General features: G+C 39.4%; 1 protein-coding gene across 50 annotated transcripts in view; it reads right to left on the reverse strand.

Moving 5' to 3' along the window:
- The window catches only part of EIF4G3 (eukaryotic translation initiation factor 4 gamma 3), a 356,484-nt gene that overhangs the window by 24,050 nt on the left and 311,521 nt on the right, over positions 1-20,913 (reverse strand). For 33 of the 50 annotated variants that reach the window (XM_021097672.2, XM_021097668.2, XM_084963216.1 and 30 more), the window contains 6 exons: positions 20,620-20,714; positions 17,919-18,012; positions 16,183-16,300; positions 12,546-12,766; positions 10,642-10,760; positions 5,795-5,967 (listed from right to left, as the gene is read on the reverse strand). In XM_021097672.2, the coding sequence (XP_020953331.1) occupies positions 5,795-5,967; positions 10,642-10,760; positions 12,546-12,766; positions 16,183-16,300; positions 17,919-18,012; positions 20,620-20,714 (820 nt within the window). The remainder of the gene's footprint in view (positions 1-5,794; positions 5,968-10,641; positions 10,761-12,545; positions 12,767-16,182; positions 16,301-17,918; positions 18,013-20,619; positions 20,715-20,913) is intronic. The other 17 variants (XM_084963220.1, XM_084963219.1, XM_084963217.1 and 14 more) reach the window with 1 other exon arrangement.

A 20,913-nucleotide genomic window follows, 5' to 3' on the forward strand; every position in this document is an offset into this window, starting at 1 on the left:
ATGGGAACTCTGAAATGGAATTTTAATATAAATATTACCAGTCTTATTTAGGCTGAAAAATCACAGCTATTCATTTGTAAGTATTAAAATATAATTCAAGATTTTGTTAATCATTCTCACATGGATTATATTAAAAAGTACGAAAACAAAAAAGTGAATTTAATTACAGAGACTCAGACACAATTACAAGGAAATACACATAATCAGAAGGAAAGAGGGAATGAAAAAAAGGAGCCTACGGTAGGTCGTATTAGTCTTCATATCCTTTCAGATAAAATAAAATGTGTGCTTTTTCAATGCAATTCTAGTTTTTAGCCAGAATGTGCCATCTTCTTTTTTTTTTTTAAAAAAAGCAATATGAGGGGCCTATGCATCACTAAAATTTTTCGCTTAAAAAGAGGCGCCACTCCAGGGCAGGGTCACTTTTCTGAAGGTGCCATTTGAAAACAGTTTGCAGCTCAGCCACATTATTTAACACTGGACTTCATGAATCCTTAACGCCAACTTTGAGACCTCACAGCTTACAATTATTTGACATCTATTTGCTATACAACAGATTCCTCATTATATACACTTTCAGCTTTGTTAATGTGCCAGTGATGGAATATAATCTGGCTGAACTCCAGAATTTCTCGGTTAACTACCCATAATGCCTATTCATGTTCCATGGGTTAATGAAATAAACTGTTTAATGAGCTCATGAGACAACTGTAAGCCATCTTGGTCTTGCAGCAGTTTATCTACTGTTCTTTTCATCTCATACTACAACTAAAAGATACCCATATTCTTGTCCTGGTTTTCTACTTAATGATTAGTCAGTTTATGATGGTACAGACCACCATCACTGATCAAATCCATATGGCTGGTTAAAAACGTATTTGGGAGTTCCCGTTGTGGCTCAGTGGAAATGAACCTGATTAGCATCCATGAGGATGTGGGTTTGATCCCTGGCCTTGCTCAGTGGGTTAAGGATCTGGCTTTGTCATGAGCTGTGGTATAGGTCACAAATACGGCTCACATCTGGCATTGCTGTGGCTGTGGTGTAGGCCAGGAGCTGTAGCTCTGATTCGACCCCTAGCCTGAGAACTTCCATATGCCGCACTTGTAGCCCTAAAAAACCAAACAAACAAAAAAATCTGGCTGAACATACAATACATGTAGAACAAGACTGTAAGAGACTTATTTCTTTTCAGGTTTAGAGTTTCTAAATCCTTTTGTACAATTTTAAAAGAAAAAACCTTGGTGCGCAGAAGCTGCTAGATAATTATCACAATGGCTTTGGACAGTTCAGCCTATGACAATGCCTTGGATAATATACATTTTCTGCTGGCTGAATAAATGAAACAGAGCTACACCATACCTTTATTCTTGGTAGGGAGTGACTACCACACCCAATAAAGTGCACTTTGGGGAGATCTACAGGTGGGCCCTCAGGCATCCTCTCCCCATTTCAACTACAGAAACTCTACTTTTATTTCTTTTATACATTGAGTTCCTGTGAAAAATTTATGAAGAAAGCAATATAGCTACCTATCTATCTATCTGGGCATGGCATGTAGTGGCTTGATATGGGATCTCAGTTCTCAGACCAGGGATTGAACCTGAGCTGCAGCAGTGAAAGCACTGAGTCCTAACCACTAGACTATCAGGGAACTCCCAGAAACATATATTTTAATTTAGTAAAGTTCTGATTAGAAAACTGCTAAAAAGGCAAAACAATCTACCACAATCGGAAATATCAGCAGCAACATTTACCACAATTTTTATTATGATAACTCAGTAAAAACACAAATTTTACTGTAGATAAAGAAGAGATAGTGACGACATCTCAAAGTAAGACTGGTCAAGTATTATTACGGCTGATCTTAAGAGAATCTGACTACAGGTAAAAGGAGGTAATAAAAAGAAAATGAAAAGCCTTCTTATACTCCAGTACCATCTTCAAAGTATTATTACAGGAGTTCCCGTTGTGGCTCAGTGGCTAACGAATCCAACTAGGAACCATGAGGTTGCAGGTTCGATCCCTGGCGTTGCTCAGTGGGTTAAGGATCCGGTGTTGCCGTGAGCTTGGTGTAGGTGGATCTGGCGTTGCTGTGGCTCTGGCGTAGGCCGGTGGTTACAGCTCTGATTAGATTCCTAGCCTGGGAACCTCAATATGGCGCAGGTGTGGCCCTAGAAAAGGCAAAAAGACAAAAAAACAAAAACAAAGTATTATTACAAAAAAGATTATCTAAACTAAATCTTACCTATGTGAGCAAATGAGGTCTTCATTTGCTAACTAGCGCCTCTACAATGTTGCATGTGGGTCTTAGTTTGCTACTCTGTGTAAGCTATGAAATACTTTTTACCAAAGCAGAATTGCCTTAAATGGCTAGAAAAGTTCCAAAAATGTAATCAAGGAGGAAATAAGAACTTTCTTTCCATTAAGCATCTCCCAAAGTAAGTACTAATATATCAAGATTACTTGAAGGGCACATATTTTGTGTCTTTTGTCAACTCCAATTTTTGCTGTCCTGTTTTTCATTTGTTTATTACACTTTCAAAGAAATTCCAATTCCATGGTGAACAGTGAACTATACTCAACTACCTTTACTACATAGTTTTTAAAAAGAAATCTTCTAAAGCCATGATATAAAATGACTGTACTACACTATCTGAAATGCATCCACCCACACAATAATGTGTCCACCTCCCTACCTATCTAATTTGCATCACAGAATATTTAGACTCAAGTCCTAAAAATTCCAAAAGGATTGCTTTGATGTTATGGAAATATGTTTTACATACAGCAACTACCATGCTCAGAATTGATATAACATCTTACAAGGACAATTCTAAAGGCTCTCAGCTTTATTTATTTATTTATTTTTGGGCACCCCTGAGGCATATGGAAATTCCGGGGCCAGGGATCTAATCTGAGCCAGAGCTGCCACCTACGACACAGCTGTAGCAATGCTGGATCCTTAACCCACTGCGCTGGACCAGATATTGACCTGGTGCCTCCACAGAGACAAACTGGGTCATAATCCACTGCTCCACAGAGGAAACTCCTAGCCTATCTTACTATTTAAGTAGCAATGTATGCTTTGAAGGGACTGTAGGAGAAACGACAGATTACTTAACGACTGATCAGGGCCCACTAAACTTGGAAGTCTTTTACTTTGTTTCTCAGAATCATCACTGGCTTAGGGAGCTAGGTAGAAACAGCTTTAATGACTGTTCAGAAGTTTACATCTAAGCAGTATCTGCATCCAAGGAAGCTGACCTTGATGCTCCCCACAGTGCCATGTAAGGTCAGAGATTTTTGGATATTGGAACTAAAGAGATGAAAGACAGGGCATTTTTGGGCCTCCAATGAAATGGCCTCTCTGATTGATTTTAGAACCTAAGCCTGGGTAAGATTCTGTGAATGTACTATAAAAAACCTGATCTGATATGATCTGTTTATAATTTAGGCTTCTGAAGTAATTAGGAAACTATGATCTACTTGCAAGAAGGCTCTTGGTGGATAATAAAGTGGGGGCAATTGTCTTGTTTCCATCTTAGAAAAAATTGCCAGGCCTCCCCATTTAGGAAGGAATAGGGGTCTTCACAGGGTTCTTGCTCTAAGGATGGCTTCTTTAGGTCTAACTAAGCATCAAGAACTAGGCCTGGGAGTTCCCGTCGTGGCGCAGTGATTAACGAATCCGACTAGGAACCATGAGGTTGCGGGTTCGGTCCCTGCCCTTGCTCAGTGGGTTAACGATCCGGTGTTGCCCTGAGCTGTGGTGTAGGTTGCAGACGCGGCTCGGATCCCGCGTTGCTGTGGCTCTGGCGTAGGCCGGTGGCTACAGCTCCGATTCATCCCCTAGCTTGGGAACCTCCATATGCCGCGGGAGCGGCCCAAGAAATAGCAACAACAACAACAACAACAAAAAAAAACAAAAGACAAAAAAAAAAAAAAAAAAAAAAGAACTAGGCCTGTAGTCACTGCATTATTTCAAGCTGCAGAAGGAAATGGGGACAGAGAAAGATGAAGTAGTTACTGAGACACAGAAGTGTTAATCTGATTTTTGGGTCTAAATAAAAGGTTGTGGTTGTGGCAGTACTGCCAGCAGCAGCTTCAGCACCACTACCAATGAAAGTGTGGACACTATGTGTGGATGTCACACTTTTTCCTCAGGGAACCCCACAAAGGGAAATAAAAATGTTTGAAATAGCCTAGAAGTCAAGCTAGCACTTTGCAAGTTCACTTAAGGCCCGTGAGACTAGAATACACTCCTTGAGGGCTCTCTAGGTATGAATCGTTCGAAGAGAGACAAAATGGTAAGTAGTAATCCAACATTCTCATTTCCAGAAATTTCTGGTGAATCTATCATAATATCTGGATAAAAAGAAAATATTTATAAACTAATATAATAGTTACCACTGAAACTATAGTTTCAAGTTGGCTAGGGGCAGATCTCCATTTTCGAGGCTGTAGATATCCTCATTTGCTCTTATTATTTATTACTGGAGTGAACTGCAGATTTTTCTTTTTTAAAACCGAGAAGACATCCTGGCCTTAAAGGTCAACAACCACAGCAACTTTCGCCAAAGTTTCTTACTAAAGTTGACTGAGTCAGATGGCCTCCCTCTAGTCAAGTCACTAAATCAAGACAAAACAGCTTATTGGCTGAAAGATAACTTTTTAATGATCCTAGGAACAAGTATACATTTTCTGGGACTTGAGGGCAACATCATCATGCTTCACAGAATCAAATGAGTAATTATTCCTGGGTACATTCAGCCTTGGCATTTAATGGTTATACTATTCTAAGAGGCTGGTTATATCTGAAAGATGAATAGTGGCATTTCATCATGTGCATTTAGTTTACAAGAATGTAATATCAGATTGGCAAAAAAGATTTATGAGAAGAAAAATAATTTAAACAGTGCAGAATTCTCAATGAGCATTTAGCCTGAGTGAGTGTGAGATGGGGGATGGGAATCTGACATTCATCCCTCAGGAGGTATTAGCTGCTGTTCTCTCAGAGTGGGCACCTGGTCAGTACTGGGTGCTGTTCTATGTTTACATTTGCACCACAGGACTCCTAAAACAAATTTTTTTTTTTACCATATGCAATTTTTGCCTTAAATATGGATTTTAGAACCTAAGCCTGGGTAAGATTCTGTGAATGTACTACAAAAAACCTGATCCATATGCTTGTGATGATCACAAAAATAATCAGAACCTGCTCAAATAAGAACACAACACAAATAAGAACCTGCTCAAATAAGAATACAACAAAAATGATGAGACTAGACTTCATCAAACCAGCCATCAACTTGGAATAAACTAAATCATCAATAACTTGTAGTTACATATCCTTCGATAGGGTAGAGTGGACACAGCAGCATTTCCTGGCCAAAATGAACCCTGGTTTATTGAAAGGATAAGTGTTTAAGGTTTAAGTTAATTTTTGGGAATTTTTCTCACAAATAAAAGCTTTTTTCTCAGAGAACATGCAGGGGTTTACATGTAAATGGGCTCATGTGGAGCTCAGAGCTTCCTCTGGTTAAGTGGGGGGGCTGTTACCTTACTTATATCATAATACATGTCTAACAATAAGATATAGAAAACCAGAAAATAATCATTATGGGCTAGCACAATCTATAAAATGCCATCATATCAACATATTATCAATATGATATACATCATATATTATAGCAGATACAATTTTAATCTACAGAAACACCTAAATGCCTAAAAAGATAGATACTTTAAAAAATTACTACTTAAGAATTGAATACCACTTGTGAGTAGGATACTAACCCTTTGAAGAAGTCCTGCTTGCTGAGTTTTTCTGACTGCACCAGCTGATACAGTAATTGGCCCATGTGATCTCTGGTTATCTGGCTCCTTTCCAGGGTGGACTCCACTCCCATTCTCACGAACACATGTAGCAGGCCCTGAGCATTCAGCTCTTCTACACACTGCATGGCTTCCTGTTCAAAGAGCAAATAACAACTTACTCCAAAATCTGGATGGAATTCCCAGAATGTTAAAAATATTTTAAAATCTTTTACTTATAACAAAGTCAGTAGAAAACTCTACGAGCAAGACAGTGTTCATACACATATATATGTATATATATATTTAAATATTAATACAGCTCAGTAAAATGCAGACTGATATGGGCAATATTATTAGGCATATTTGAAAACAAAAGAATAGTGCATCTTTATGTGGCTAATAGGTTTAGGTTAACAATTTTTTTAAAGATCACTCAAGGAGTTCCCATCATGGCTCAGTGGTTAACGAATCTGATTAGGAACCATGAGGTTGCGGGTTCGATCCCTGGCCTTGCTCAGTGGGTTAAGGATCCGGCGTTGCCGTGAGCTGTGGTGTAGGTTTCAGACATGGCTCGGATCCTGAGTTGCTGTATCCCTGGTGTAGGCCGGTGGCTACATCTCTGATTAGACCCCTAGCCTGGGAACCTCCATATGCCGCGGGAGCGGCCTAGAAAAGGCAAAAAGACAAAAAAAGATCACTTGAAGGATCAGAGCTAAAAATGTGTTTTTCTCCACAATATTTACCTATCTTGTGATTATTTTAAAAACTTGAAATGGCATATTATGAAATAATATTGAAATAGAAATTTAATGTCATGATTCAAAGGCTTCAATGTGGCAACTGAGGTAATTCTGTTTGGTAATTTTCTGTAATACAATGTATACCTCTATATCTTTACTTCAATTTAGATTTCATCAATTGTTAGTTTTACTTCTCTCTATATATCTAAGAAATTTAACATTCATACAAGAATATCAATAAAACATTATCTGATATACAGTACATTTTCAAAGTTCCACATCTGTCCCCAAATGTCCAGTATAGCTTTGTTGTTGTTGTTGTTCTAGGATCAAATTGAAAACATGACATCATATGCTGCGATGTCTCCTTTAATCTAGATCAGTCCTTTCTCCTTTGTTTTTTTTATGACATTGGCATTTATGAGACAGTTGTCATATGAAACTGTTTCTTTTCTTTATTTTCTTTTGAGGGCTGCACCAACAGCACATGGAAGCTCCTAGGCTAGGAAATGAATTGGAGCTGCAGCTATCAGCCTACACCACAGCCACAGCAACACCAGATCTGAGTCACATCTACAACCTACACCACAGCTTGCGGCAATTTCAGATCCTTAACCCACTGAGGAAGGCCAGGGATCAAACCCACATCCTTATGGATACTAGTTGGGTTGTTAACTGGCTTAGCCACAACAGGAACTCCAAAACTGTTAGCAGTTGTTGTTTTTTAGGCTGCACCTGAGGCATGCAGAAGTTCTGGGACCAGGAACTGAACCTGTGCCACAGCAGTAACCCAAGCTACAGCAGGGACAATGCCAGATCCTTAATCCTCTGAGCCACCAGGGAAATCGTATCATGGAACTTCTAATGTCACAGCAGTTCATAGTATTACCCTTCTCCCTGATTTTCTAATGGTTTGATTCTTCTTTGTTTTTGGCCATACCTGCAGCACAGACAGATCCTCAGTCCACTGTGCTGTGTTGAGGATCAAATTTGTGCCTCTGCAGAGACAATGCAGATCCCTAACCAGCTTCGCCACATAGGGAACTTCCTGGTTTGATTCTTTTTATCTTTGAGCTCTCAGCTGAAATGATACCTCCTCTAGTCTCTGGGGACTGCCCAATCACTGGCTATCATACCAACCTAATTTTTTTTTTTTGTCTTTTTGTCTTTTGTTGTTGTTGTTGCTATTTCTTGGGCCGCTCCCGCGGCATATGGAGGTTCCCAGGCTAGGGGTTGAATCAGAGCTGTAGCCACTGGCCTACGCCAGAGCCACAGCAACGTGGGATCCGTGCCGCGTCTGCAACCTACACCACAGCTCACAGCAACGCCGGATCGTTAACCCACTGAGCAAGGGCAGGGACCGAACCCGCAACCTCATGGTTCCTAGTCGGATTCGTTAACCACTGCGCCAGGATGGGAACTCCATACCAACCTAATTTTACTTCTCTGCACTGGAACATTGTTTTTGTTTTGTTTTTGTAGTTGTTTATTTATTATCTATTTTTAGGGCAGCTTTGTATCTCCCATTAGAAAGTAAGACTCATAAGAGCAGACTATGTTGTTGTTCACTATACGCATTACAATAGTTCCACATAGCATTCCTTAAATCATGGCTGGGGCATTTCACGTACTCAATAAATATATATCATATAGGCAAAAACAAAGGTTGTTCAGTCAGACAAATACAGGTTTTAATCCAGGCTCTGCCACTTACTTACAGTTGTGTGAATTAAGGAATGTAACTTAACCTCTCAGTCCTGATTTGCTATCATAGGGTTACTGCAAAGACTACATATAATATGCATATAGAAGTAGTTGGCACATTGCCAGACACGAAAACAAAGGCTCAATAAATATTTATTCATATTACTATTAATAATAACAGCACATATCAAAATGTTAGGAAAAAAACTTCCTTAGAATGAGCTCTGTAAGCCGTTAGCATGACACACTAATACCTTAAAGGTAACAAGAAAAATTATAGTTTATGCTCTGAAACTAGAAGCCTGGTTTTGAATCTTGAGTCTGCCACTGATCAGCAGTATGACTGAGAGGAAGTTACTTTACCCTTTGCACCTAAGTTTCCTTATTTTTAAAATGGCTATTGTAATAACAGTAACATCTGGAGGGAGTTATGAGGATTAAATTATACATCTAAAATACTTAGAGTAGGAGTTCCCATTGTGGCTCAGTGGGTTAAGAACCATATCTAGTATCCTTGAGGATGCGGGTTCGATCCCTGGCCTCACTCAGTGGGTTAAGGATCTGGCATCATTGCAAGCTGTGGCATAGGTCGCAGATGCGGCTCGGATCTGGTGTGGCTGCGGCTGTGGCCAGCAGCTGCAGTTCTAATTCAGCCCCTAGACTGGGAACTTCCATATGTACGGGTTTGACCCTAAAAAGCAAAACAAACAAAACAAAAAACATCTGCTCCCCCCCCCAAAAAAAACCCAAAAACAAAACAAAATAGAGTAGCACCTAGCATATAGCAAGCCCTCACTATGTCTGACATTATTACCTGGTTCTTACTGCCACCCTGCAGGTGCCACTCTGCCTTGTACACTGCACAGTGAAATTCATGAGTTATAGTTGACTGTCCCTTCAGTTACAGGCATGGTCTAGGGCTAAAGAATCTTCAAAGGATCCTCTTGCTGCAGTTTGGTGTTACTAAAGTATTTTTCTCTCTACACCTCCAGTGTATCACAAGGTCCTACTTTTCCTCTTTCAAAGTATTTGTTGCTATATCCTTTAAATTATTTCCAAAGCCAATCTCTACTGCTTTCTTCCTTATTGTTTCTGTTTTTCATCTTTCTTAGTCTTTCCACTTTCTTATAAGGAAATCTTTCATTTTCCCCATTCCTATGCAAGTTAAAAAAGCTGTGCTGCCAACTTAGAAAAATACGCATTTCCCAAGAATCTAACAAATCACAGTATAGTCTATTTTTTGGCTCCTTCTAGCTAATGTTCATTTATTTTTGCTGCATTTTCAAGGGCCTCTGCAAAGTACTCCCCTCTCCAACTTGCTCATTACGAAAACTTCTTCCTACTTCTAAATACTGGACAATTTCAGTAAGCTTTTGCAAAGCAAAAGTAGTTAATACACCTGACAAATATTTTAAGAGATAAGCCTTTGCTAACTCCAGATCCCTATACTAGGTCCCATTATTTGATCTTTCCTAATAACCTATAGGTCTGTGACCATTTATTATAACTCCAATTTAAATAACTATTGTGGAGTTTATCTGTCTCCACCTTTAGAATATTGAGTTCAAAGAGAAGGTTACGGTTAAAGAAGGGCAAATTCAAAGCCATGTCTTGAAATATTTCACTTAGGCTGTCTGACCTTGACACATTACTTACTCCTTGTGCCTGGGTTTTCCATGTATGAAATAAAGAAAAAGTAATGTCAGCAATGCTTTATTTATTTGTCCTTCTTTTTTTAGGACCGCACCTGCATAACATGGAGGTTCCTAGGCTAGGGGTCGAATTGGAGCTGTAGTCGCCAGCCTACACCACAACCACAGCAACACCAGATCTGAGCTGCGTCTGAGACCTACACCACAGCTCATAGAAACGCTGGATCCGTAACCCACCGAGTGAGGCCAGGGATCAAACCTGCGTCCTCATGAATACTAGTCAGGTTCATTACCACTGAGCCATGAGCCATGACAGGAACTCCAATGTCAGCAGTTCTTTGAAGTTAATAGGAGAATGATGGTAAAATGATCGTAGAGATAATGACAGGTAATATATAGGGAGCCAGGAATGCCTCATAATGATAACGTGTTATTTTATTTTTTGTTCATTAATATCAAGGTTGATCTGGTTATTCTGTATTTGGAAATGGATTTATACCTGCTCTCCCTTTCTGCCAGGTGATCCTGTGAACTATGGTATCAATTTTAAAGAGCATACTTGGCAGAAATGCATGAGAGTTGTACAAATTGAACTGTATAGGACTTGGATTACTCATTCTAAGTCTCATCAGTTCACAATGACAACTGCTTTAGACCAGAACCAAGTTGCTATGTCTCTTGTTCACAGGGCTATCTGTGTTGTTGCTGCTTTCTTAAAAATTTCATTTACCTTGAAATCATTAATGTGTAGAAATTCATCAATGATAGATTTGGACTTCCTTTCCATTTCCTCCTCTGACAATGCAGGCTTGTCAGGGGCTGACATTGCTGGAATTTCTGGTTTCACTACTAGTGGGATTTAAAAAAGTGAGAAAGTAAAAATGATAAAAATTATTAAAATGGTAGGATTATGGTTAATATTTACATGTTCTAACACTGTTTCTTCAGTAAAGGGTTACAATACATAAATTTGACAAAGCAAGCCATCCAAAAGCAGGATACAGAAACATTTATTTTAGAATCGATATACACTAAATAACTTCATATTCCATAGCAGTTAAAAGGTATAGGGATATGATAAAGTTTTGTAATTAGAGCTTCTTTGTTCCTTTCTGTTACTTTTAAAAAACTGAGATAGAGCTGATTTATAATATACTATTCATTTCACTGATTCAACGTTTTTCTAGATTACTCTGTATCTCCTTTCGGTATTTTGATTCCTCTCCATTGCTGCGATGATGATGAGCACACGTAGCCTGCAGACTTGTGCACAGAGTTATAGCTATACCGGCCTTTGGTGGCTGCTTGAACATGCCACGGTTCTACCTACTAATACTTTGCTTGTGGTGCTTCTCCAGTGTGGCATGTTCTTTCTCTCTGTGCCACACCTGGCAAACCTTCGGATATGAGGGAAGACTTCCCTAAGGTCCCTATATGTCAATTCTAGTTGGTCCCTTTGTTAATAAGTAAGGACTCACTTAGAACTCTCTTTCACAGGATTTTTCTCGGTTTATACTTATACATCTTCTTCTGTAGAGTTATTTGATAAAGTTCTTCCTGATGCAGTAGACTGAAGGTCAAGAGCAGGGGTTGAGTGCCCAGAAGGTACTAGGTGTTCAGGTGCATGTGGGAAAGGAACAAATGACCCAGACAATAAACAGAGAGGGCCACTGTGCTACCTTATTCATTACACACAAGATATTTTCATACCCTATCTTGTTATGTTCCTCGAATACCTAGCACAGGTAAGAAAGCCTCATGTCCTTAAAACTAAATCATCTGAAGTCTTTATCAGCTGGGAGAAGACATTTCAATTTACCTGTGAGATCCGTTTAGAGACTATAGTTAGGAGACATAGTTTAAATTGTGAAACAAACTGAAAGCTATGAAAATGTTATAAAACAACCAGTATTACCTCAGGATTAAGATTTAAAACTACTTCCCTTCGCTGTCATTATCATCATCAAGACATCTAAGACCTTTTACAAACTTTGTATTTATCAGGTAATGTTCTAAGTATTTACATGTCTTAACTTTGCTTTTATTCTTTATAATAATTCTACAGGGTTGGTACACTTACTGTCTCTATATAATAGATGAGAAGACTGAAACACAGACAGGTTAAATACATGAGGCAGTTTCTGGTGCATTATCTGAGTTGGGCCTCTGCATACATACATACTAAACACATACATAAACCCCAGAGAGTCTAAGGTGCAGGTAACAAAAGATAACCGGATAGTTTCTTTTTGGTTTGCCCTGTAGTGGCTCAATAGTGTCAGCATTTTCATACACTTGAGGGGCTCTACAAAGGATATGTACTCTCATGCACAGTGGGGTATAATTTAGGGACCGTGGAAGAAATTCATATTGCTTAATATACAGTAAGAGGACCTCATCGGCATTACTTGCAATAGCAAAAGGGGACAATTTAAAAAGTGCTCAACAAAGGGATACCTGAGAAATGAGAACTACGTTATAAGACTATGAAGATAACCTTTAACTTTTAAGGCAATGGCGCATATTCTGATTCTGAAATCTACTCAGGCACAAAGTCTCCTTTGTTTTTTCTTTTTTCCTTCCAAATTTAAGGCCTAAATCTTTAACTGCTTCTGTTCACATAAAGCCCCTTACCTGACTCCCTGGTTCTGTTCCGGTCAGTCTCAGCACTGCTCCTCTCCATGTCCATGCCTCCTGTAAGCTGCTTCACGGTCTCCAGCATCTCCCTCCTTTGCTCTTCTTGAGACTGATTGTCTAACAGGTCTTTACTGCTGCCACCTCTCATGAAAGTGTTTGGACGAGCTGTTGCAGATGGGAGGGGCTTGTCATTCTTCTCCCTGCCCATGCTTCCACGACTTAAAAGACAAAACAACACTTTTCAAAATAAAGACCACTCCATCCCCTTTGTATTCAAAGACTTTCTAAAAGTATCCAGAAGATTTCTTCACAGATAACTTTATTTTAAATTGAAGTACAGTTGATTTACAATGTTGTGTTAATTTCTGGGGTAATGGAGTTCCCACTGTGGCTCAGCAGGTTAAGGACCTGTCACAGTCTCTGTGAGGATGTGGGTTCAATCCGTGGTCTTGCTCAGTGGGTTAAGGATCTGGCGTTGCCTCAAGGTGCAGTTGTAGGTCACAGATGTGGTTTGGATCAAATGTTGCCGTGGCTGTGGCGTAGCTCTGATTTGACCCCCAGCCCGGGAACTTCCATATGCCACAGGTATGGCTGTAAAAAAAAATTTCTGCTGTACAGTAAAGTGATACACACACACATTCTTTTAATATTCTTTTCCATTACAGTGTATCATAGGATACTGAATATAGTTCCTTGTGCTATACAGCAGGAGCTTGGTGTTTATCCATTCTATATGTAACAGCTTACATCTGCTAACCCTAATCTCCCACTCCACTCCCTCTCTCCCTCCCCCAACCCCCTCCCCCTTGGCAACCACAAGTCTGTTCTCTATGGCCGTCTGTCTCATAGACAGGTTTACTTGTATCCTATTTTAGATTCCTCATACGAGTGATATCATATGGCATCTGTCCTTCTTACTTCACTTAGTATGATAAACAGATAACTAGATGTGCGAGTCACTAATTATATTCCAAGTATATTTATATAAACAAGCAACGTCAGTGTCTAAAGAGGATGTTAAGATGTGCTTTAGCTTTCTTCTTAAATGTTAAAGGGATACCACTTGAAAATTTTAAATGCCAATGGCAAGTCCTTATTTAAATTTTTAAAAAAATTTTAAGAAAAAAGAAGGCAGTGGAATTCACATTGTTAGCAGGCTAAGAATCCAACTAGTATCCACGAGATCTGGCATTGCTGTGGCTGTGGTGTAGGCTGGCAGCTGCAGCTCTGATTCAACCCCTAGTCCAGGAACTGCCATATGTCGCAGATGTGGCCCTAAAAAGGAAAAAGCAAAAAAGGAAAAGAAAAAAAGACCGTAAAAAAAATATGACTTAAATGAGTGAAAGGGAAACAGAATACCAAAAGAATGTGGTATCACTCTCTTAGAAACATTACAGTGATACTGTATTTATTCAGAAATGCTGAATAGGCCATCGTCAAAAAGTCTACAAACAATAAATACTGGAGAGGGTGTGGAGAAAAGGGAACCCTATTACACTGTTGGTGGGAATGTAAATTGGTGCAACTACTATGGAAAACAGTATGAAAATTCCTCAAAAATCTAAAAATAGTCCCACTCCCGGGCATCTATCCAGAAAAAACCATAACTCAAAAAGATACATGTACTCCAATATTCATTGCAGCACTATATTCAACAGTCAAGACATGGAAGCAACCTAAATGTCCATTGACAAGATGAGTGATAAAGAAGATGTGGTACCTATACACAGTGGAGTATTACTCAGCCATAAAAAGGAAACAATGGCATTTGCAGCAATATGGATGGACCTAGAAATTATCATGCTAAGTGAAGTTAGTCAGTGATATGCTATCGCTTATATGTGGAATCTAAAAAAAGGATACAATGAACTTCTTTGCAGAACAGAAAATGACTCACAGACTTTCAAAAACTTATGGTTTCCAAAGGAGACAGGCTAGGGAGTGGGGGGATAGGCTGGGGATTTGGGATGGAAATGCTATAAAATTGGGTTGTGATGATTACTGTAGAATTATAAATGTAATAAAATTCATTGAGTTAAAAAAGGAAACGTCGAATACATGAAAAATATTTGGGAACCAAGTAGAATTAAGTTTTTGAATAGCCAAAGTCACACACTTCATTCATTTTAAGAAAAAATCTTCCTATTTTCCTAGCCCTCTTTCAGATAATTCTAATCAGCTGGGAAAATAGCTCTTTGGCTCAGGGCAGCTTAGAAGCAGCAAATTAAAAAGAACAAAAGAGAAGTTCTCTTGTGGTGCAGTAGGTTAAGGATTTGGTGTTGTCACTGCAGTGGCTTGGGTCACTGCTGTGGCATGGGTCTGATCCCTGGCATGGGAACCTCCACATGCCATAGGTGCAGCCAAAAAAGAAAAAAGAGAAAGAAAAAAGACTTAGAGGCATGACAACGATTTAACCACTGTGAAAAGAACTTACACAGTACTTAAAAAGTAGAGCCATCAAGGGAAAGTCGTAAGAGGGCCAAGAGCCACAAAGACCTCAATAGCATGACTGATGCTTAATGACAATCTACGTCATCATTAAAAAGCTGATCTGTATCTAAGTGTATTTTGTTTCAAAAGCCCAGGGAATAGTAACAAGTTAGAAAATCTACCTAGCTATACTGATTAAATAATAAAAACCATAAGTTTGAGAGTTTAAAGAAACTCAGTTCTGTAAGTGCTTACATCAAAAATTTTGGAGTTCTCATTGTGGTTCAGCAGATTACAAATCCAAACTAATATCCATGAGGATTCGGGTTTGGTCCCTGGCCTCTCTCAGTGGGTTAAAGGATCTGACACTGCCACAAGTTGCAGCATAGGTCGCAGATGTGGCTTAGATCTAGCTCTGCTGTGGCTGTGGTGAAGGCTGACAGCTGCAGCTCTTACTGGATCCCTAGCCCGGGAGCCTCCATATGCTGCAGGAGTGGCCCTAAAAGGAAAAAAAAAAAAAAATTTATTCTCTGAATTTCCCTGGTGGCTTAGTTAAGGATTTGTCATTGTCACTGCCCTGGCTCAGGTTCCATCTCTGGCCTAGGAACTTTTGCACGCCTTGAGTGTGGGCCAAAAACAAAATTTTAATTCTCTGTCACTCTTAAGTCCTCATCCTCTCTCTGTAAACCAGCCAGTGGAACACATGACTGTACAAATCCCACAAAAATGAAAGTAGAAAGATAGTAGAATACAGAGCATAGTGAGAAATTAAAGACAATCTCAAATACAACTCAAAGAACAGTGTGACAGAGAAACATATGGGTGGGCTGTCATGCCCTTTAATTCACAGCCTGAGAATGCTAGGTTGACAGCATTCTGAGATATTAGCTTGGAGAGCCCTATACCAGCCTCCAGATCTCTTGGTGGGCCAGGCTTTCTTAGTGGAGCAAACTATCAGATATTTGTCAGATAACTTGCCCTTCCATTCCACCTCTTCCACAATCTATAATTTGTTTATCTTGGAGGAAATCAACCTCAGGGATGAAAGGAATCTATCCACAGGGACTATCACTATAATCCTTGTGTGTGTGTGACAGAGAGAGAGAGTGAGAGAAAGAGAGGGAGACAAACAGGCAGAGAGACAGAGACAGTGATACACAGACTCAGGTCAGTCCTGAGCTAACATGGAGACCAGCATTCTTACCTGGTTAAGGTCCGACGGGAATCAAACTCTAAAGGTGTGGATGATGTAGATCCCGAGGGTGCTGGAGGTTGCAAAGCAGAGAATCTGTTTAAACTGGAAGCACTTGACCGTAAGGCATCTATAGGTATTAAGGAGTAAGGAAAAAAATACAAATCACATGACTAAAATACAGCTTCTAATTAATCTGCCTCCTTGGGGTAGGGCACTTCTAACAAAGTGACAGAAATCTCCTTGTCCACAGAGCATACTCTTAGAAGCACAATGTTAGAGGGATTTTGTATGCAAAAAAGAATTTAGGTATATTTGTTCATCACAACCATTCGCTCCTTTAAAAATATAATTAGGGAGTTTCTGTCGTGGCTCAGCAAGTTAAGAACCCAAAATAGTGTCCGTGAGCATGCAGGTTCCATCCCTGGCTTTGCTCAGTGGGTTAAGGATTGGGCATTGCCACAAGCTACAGTGTAGGTCCCAGATGCGGCTCGGTCCAGTGTTACTGTGGCTGTGGTGTAGGCCGGCAGCTGCAGCTCTGATTGGACCTCTAGCCCAGAAACGTCCGTATGCAGGACGTGCAGCCATTAAAAAAAAGAAAAAAAAAATTAAATTATCCTAAGTAGGGTATGGGAATGGGAGTGGTAAACAGGAGAAGGAAGGGGGCAATCAAAAACAGAATAAAATACTCACTTAAAAAAGATAACACAGGAGTTGCTGTTATGGCTCAGCCGCATCGAATCCGACTAGTATCCATGAGGACATGGGTTCGAACCCCAGCCTTGCTCAGTGGGTTAAGGCATTGCTGTGAGCTATGGTGTGGGTCAGCAGCTGCAGCTCTGATTTGACCCCTAGCCTGGGAACTTTCATATGCTGTACATGCGGCCTTAAAAAGACAAAAAAAAAAAAGAAATGCTCCAGAAAGCTCAGACGTCACAGAACAAAATATAAAATACAATTTTAAAAAAAAAGCTAACATAAATGCTATGATGTCATTTATGTAAAATTATGTGTTTGAGTTTAATTGAACACTATTTTTTTTTTTTTTTAATTTAAAGGAAAAAAGGTCAGGAGTTCCCATCGTGGCTCAGTGGTTAACGAATCCAACTAGGAACCATGAGGTTACGGGTTCGATCCCTGGCCTCACTCACTAAGTTAAGTATCCGGTGTTGCCGTGAGCTGTGGTACAGGTTGCAATGGCGGCTCGGATCCTGAGCTGCTGTGGCTGTGTCGTAGGCTGGCAGCTGTAGCTCTGATTAGACGCCAAGCCTGGGAACCTCCGTATGCTGCGAGTGCAGCCCTAAAAACCAAAAAAATAAAAATCTACTTTTAATAAAGATTTTGAAAAAATATTTCAATATAATTCTTTTTCTTTTACAACTCCCTGAAATTAAATGTTTCTGGGTATTAATAATATTTTTCTCAGTAAAATGAGTTTTCCTTTCAATATGGGGTCCCATGAATTTCTCTAATTATACTAATGTGTGGACAATAACAGCAACAACAAAGGAAGCTAAGAGATCAAAGCTTAAAATAACCTAACTGAATTAAATTTTTTTTTTCATTTTAAAAATACCTAAGGATCCTTACTAAGGAGTGACCCTTCAAATTATGTTAGAGTGAGACACCAATAAATCTGGGCATGATTAGTCTATAGATCTTTTCCTGAAATGATTGTGGAATGCACTGTAAGACAAATGCTAACAGAGCACATCTAAGAGTCCCAGGAAGGGATACCCTATACTTACCAGTCTCACTTGCTTTTGCTCCACCACTGCTACCTTTCCCCCAACTGCCCAGCTGTGCTTTAGGTACAAGCTGAATTTTCTCATCAATGGTGGGCTATAACATAAGTGATCACAAGTCAATAATACGAAATCCTCTAGAATAATAGTTTATGTTTTTGTTTTTTTTTTCCCCCAGTGCAATAAAAAACTTTGCTTGGAATGCCAGTATAAGAAACACAAGTTGGGACTGTCCACATCAAACTGGGATTCTTATGGTCCCTGAAGTACTTTCTGGAATCCAGCTTCCACAAAATACAGTTAGAAACCACTCGCCTGGAGAATGCATTTAGATCCTCTAAGATGGTTTGCCAGTTTTCTAAACATAAGCAGTTTCTAGTGATTCTTCTCTTACAATAATGCCCAATAATTTAAAAAAGGGAAAAGGAATATAGAAATACTACGAAATTAACTCATTAATCTCTTCAAGTGATTGTCAGAAAATAAGTCAAAAGACATAAAGATTTTACATTTTAGCAAAGCCTAGAATAGGCTGGGGCAGGGATGGAGAGGTATAATAGGAGCAGTCAATAAAGGAGAGTAAGAAAAGAGAGAATAAGGTTAGGGCATTAAGGTGCCTCAGGTTTAACCCTCTAAGCACAAGCACATCTTCAGTACAATGAAGAGAATTACAACATAAGGAGCTCCATATAGGGAGTTCCTGTCATGGTGCACTGGAAACAAATCCGACTAGGAACCATGAGGTTGCAGGTTCGATACCTGGCCTCGATCAGTGGGTTGGGGATCTGACGTTGTCGTGAGTTGTGGTGTAGGTCATAGACAAGGCTTGGATCTGACGTTGCTGTGGCTGTGGCATAGGCTGGCGGCTGTAGCTCTGATTAGACACCTAGCCTGGGAACCTCCATACGCTGCAGGTATGGCGCTAAAAAAAAAAAAAAAAAAAAAAAAAAAAAGACCAAAAATAAACAAAAAAAGAATTACAACATAACATGTGTCATCCCATAAAATGCACATGGCACAGCACCTCCTACTGTGGTTCAGTGGGTTAAATATCCAACACTGTCTCCATGAGGATGCAAGTCCAATACCTGGCCTCGCTTGGGGGGTTAAGGATCTGGTGTTGCCACAAGATGCAGTGTTGGCTGCAGGTGCAACTCAGATCCAGTGTTGCTGTGGCTGTGACAAAGGCTACAGCTGTAGCTCTGATTAGACTCTTGGCCTGGGAACTTCCATACGCCATGGGTGTGGCTGTAAAAAGAAAAAAATAAAATGTGCACAGCCAAAAGCTGTAAAGTGGCTCTTCCTAACAAAGGTATTACCATATTCTGACAGTGCCTTGCTGTATGATACGCTTTCACACAAATATCTCCCAGTTAACACTGAATTTGCTAATGGTTTTCAACTTTTTTTTTTTGGCCCGTGGCCTATGGAGTTTCCAGGCCAGGAATCGGAGCCTATCCTTTAACCCACTGTGCTGGGCCAGAGATTGAATCTGCACTGAAGAGACGCTGCTGATCCTACCGAGCCACAGCAAGAACTCCAAAAGTCTTGAACTTCTAGTAAGATATTTATATAGAGTAACTATAATGTAACTATCTGAATATACACTAAGTTAATTTTTAAAATTTACATATTTTTCAAAACATTAAGGAAGTAATATTGTAGGCTTCATTCCAGGGATTCCTTTTTATAGGGCCCATGCACAGAAACATTTTAAAACACAGACAAATGATTTTGGTTAAAACTGTCTCTTTCTAGAATTGAAGTGAATGGGAATCAAGATGTATTCAGCAATGGAATTCCTTCTCTGAGACCGAAACAACTGGAAGAATATACCAGAATCTTTGAGAATGGGATCCTAGCTGATACATTTTGAAAGGTCTAGAGAGGGACTGTTGTTCTGTCCTGAAGCAAAGCTTTGACAAATCCATAAAGACGCATCTCCTTCCATTTGAGATTTTCAACATTAGCTTTAGATTGTCTTTAGATCTTACTGGCAGGCTGCCAGTTTTAAGAACTATGAATAGTGTATTATAAGTAAGGATCAAACTAGACTTGCAAGTGATTTACAAAACCCACTGGGCTGTAGAAGATTCCACTTTTACAAAATGTAATTCTGCTTTCTCTGTGTTCTCCAAGGTTCTTCATGCTACTTATAGTGATCAACTTCTGCTGCTGAAAACATCTGCTAAGAGAAAATTCTTTCCTTTTACTGCCCATGGATTCTCAAGAGAAGAAAGAGTATATTAAGTATTGTCACAGAATAATTTCTGGTAGTTCTGTAATTTCTTTTACACCTTGGATATAGCAAACCATCATTCCTTTCATGGCTACACTTAAACAGGTACCTGCTTCTTCCTTAGAGCTAAGCATACACTGCATAAAAGCTTGCAATTTAACTATACCGTCTTAAGAATTTTTGTTATCATCCCTCTTATACTAAGCATTTCATACTTATAAGAATTAACCTAGTCACATACTAAACCTTAGTAAACCTAATTAACCTAGTCCTTAGTAAACTTGTAGAAATAACGCCAGGACAAGTATGTAAGAATACACTTACGGATGCTGACTTGTAGAAATGCACCTACACTAAAAACCAACCACCCCATGAAATCTGCAATATGGCTTTTTTATAAGAGAAATAATTTTGAGAGTCATGTTTTGAGGCTGTTTGAAGTTGTGTTTTAAACATCACACTTACCTTAGTGATTTTTAGGAATTTTGAGGGGTCCAGTACCCTACTATTCTTGGCCCCTTGAACAGTATTCCACCCACCTTCATCCACCCTCTGGACACCTAGAGGGAAAAGAGAGTGAGCCAGTCTCTCAACAGTCTCAAATCAGTTTGATAATGAAAGGGTGAGCAATATGTTCAGCACAGCAGTTCCAAGGAAAAAGACAAAAGGAACTGTTAAAGCACTGCTGACAGTCTCTTTAATACCCACAACATGAAAATATCAAGTAGAAGCACTTTGCTTAAATTGATCTCTCCTGAA

The sequence above is a fragment of the Sus scrofa genome, chromosome 6 (assembly GCF_054392235.1).
Source record: "Sus scrofa isolate SSC_HxYL_T2T_F1_AM1 chromosome 6, Sscrofa_HxYL_maternal_Yorkshire_Landrace_v2.0, whole genome shotgun sequence".
NCBI classification, from domain to species: domain Eukaryota; kingdom Metazoa; phylum Chordata; class Mammalia; order Artiodactyla; family Suidae; genus Sus; species Sus scrofa.